Source organism: Octodon degus, unplaced genomic scaffold (genome assembly GCF_000260255.1).
Source record: "Octodon degus isolate 3935 unplaced genomic scaffold, OctDeg1.0 scaffold00020, whole genome shotgun sequence".
Taxonomy (NCBI): domain Eukaryota; kingdom Metazoa; phylum Chordata; class Mammalia; order Rodentia; family Octodontidae; genus Octodon; species Octodon degus.
The window spans coordinates 6,843,618-6,845,852 of record NW_004524596.1 but is presented as its reverse complement, the minus strand read 5'-3'; the positions used below and the strand labels follow the sequence as shown (position 1 = coordinate 6,845,852).

Genomic DNA, 2,235 nt, shown 5'->3' with positions numbered 1-2,235 from the left:
GAGAGAGAGAGAGAGAGAGAGAGACAGAGAGAGACAGAGCGAGACAGAGACAGAGACAGAGAGAAGGAGAGAGAAAGAATATACTGCACATAATTTAAAATATAAGCCTTTAAATTATAAAATCTGTATTTTATAAATTTCAAAATTATAGACTAAAAATTCTTATTAAATTATAAACATCACATATTCAAAATATAAACCAATTTTATAATGTTTCTTTAAATAATAAAGTTAATAAATACATGTTTACAGTATATTGAAATAAGATTTGTGAATAAAAGCATTCAACTTACAGTATAACAGTATCTTCCATTGAGGTAATACAAAAAGGGTTCTTCAGGTAAAAGCTGGATTGCTATATCCAGATGTTCCTGAAGAAACAGGCAAAAGAAAAGTCACTTCCCAAGTTTCAGATGTCGATGAATGGAATCATGCCAAAGCACAGTGATTCCTGATGTGGTTTTACGATGTCTCAGGGACACAGAACTAGCCACATCATTAATATACTTGAATATTATCAATCATTAATTGTCACCCATGTGACTATGATTCAGTAAGTGTACCAGGACCCAAACTGTGACTAGGATTCAATAAGTATATGTATAATTTAAAGCCTAATGCCCTTACAAAGATTGAAAACATCCAAGTGTTTATTCAAGACCTGCCTGGTCAATGCTAAAGAGGTGGTCTCACACAGATCACGAAACTCGGAGGACGGTGAAGCAGAGGGAAAACGGCAGAGCCGGGTGGGGAGGAGCCTGCTCTGGCCCTGCCGGGATGACTGCAGGAAGCTGCAAACAAGGGAGCTGCTTGTCTTCTCCCCGCCGTTACTGACCCTGAAAAGTTATTCATCGGCCTCATCTAATTAGAGGCAAAGAGTAAGTGAGCTTGTGAGCATTACCGATTTTGTTCATCTGTCATGATAAATTTAAGCTTTGGAATAGATCCTACTTCTCCTACCAAGTAAATACACAGAAAATTTTGACTAATCCCAATCATAAATACAATACTAATCTCTTACAAAGAGCCAATCTCTGAAAAAATAATACTCATGTACTATGAGTTCAGGACCTGCAGTAATAATAAATTGCTCCAATTGTTGGAGTCTTTTTGTCATAGTACTATTAGAGCAGCATTTCATTTCTTAACACTTAGATGACAAAAACAAAAATTCTTAGTGCTTACCTTGTTGAACCATCTGTCTTATACCTGATAATGAAATATACAGCTATATTAAAATATTTTTCATTTCAAAAATACCTTGAAGCGATATCCATAGTTGATCTTATTTTGTATGCCCTCAAACTGAGATACATAGCCGCACAAAACTGCATACCTAAAAAGACAAAAATAGTGGATATCGTGTAAACGTCTAATTAAATGTCAGCAAAACATAACATTTTAAGATTATCTAAAGCATTCATTGATATTTTATTAAAGTATTAATGTAGTTGCCAGGCCCTAAAAATAAATATTTGACATTAACATAAGGCCAGTTCCCGCTTCTATAACGGGGGTAGTAGGGCTCTCTATTACAGAGGTACACTGTGAAGGTAAGATCAGCTGAACAATGAGTGTGTGTGTACAGAGCCGGACACAGGAAAGGCTTTCTTGTTGTCTTTTGTGAGATAGGATCTCACCCTGCAGTTCAGACTCCCCTTGGGCTCACTCTGTAGCCCAGGTGGGCCTAAAATGTATGGTAATCCTTCTGCCCAAGTCTTCCAGGTTTTGGGATTACAGGTATGCGCCACCATGCCTGGCAAGGAAGTTTTGATAAATGACAGCAGCCACTACCGTTACCACCATTAACGTTAAAGTTACGAAGAAATTCTCAGAAAAAAATATAACCATAATCAAACCAGAAAACATGTTGTCCACAGATTTATAAACTGAAAAACACTATTAATATTTAAAACTCAACAAATACTAATTCATAATTAAAACTCAAAAAATATACTCTGAGTACTGTACATTTCTTTCAGTGGTCTCTGATTTCACTCTAATATAATGTGAGATTTGTTTGGCAGAATTTACATTTCTCAGAATATATCAAGGTATTTTATTGTTATGAACATAATCTATTTTGAAAAGAAACCCCGGACTTCCGGGAACCCCCAGACCCAGTCCTAGCCCAGGTCCGGTGAGTGTGTGGAGAGCTTCCTGCTACCCTGCGCCGGTGGGACCAGTCCCAGCCCAGGCGCAGCGTGGGCCGAACCCTCTCCCATCCCCTCGGGC

The 2,235-nt window shown here is 37.7% G+C and overlaps 1 protein-coding gene across 1 annotated transcript in view; it reads right to left on the bottom strand.

Moving 5' to 3' along the window:
* The window catches only part of LOC101591991 (regulator of microtubule dynamics protein 2), a 128,352-nt gene that overhangs the window by 37,788 nt on the left and 88,329 nt on the right, over positions 1 to 2,235 (bottom strand). Inside the window, exons 6-7 of the mRNA XM_004627620.2 lie at positions 1,261 to 1,336; positions 294 to 371 (exon numbers count right to left, since the gene is read on the bottom strand). Coding sequence (XP_004627677.2) covers positions 294 to 371; positions 1,261 to 1,336 — 154 coding nt within the window. The remainder of the gene's footprint in view (positions 1 to 293; positions 372 to 1,260; positions 1,337 to 2,235) is intronic.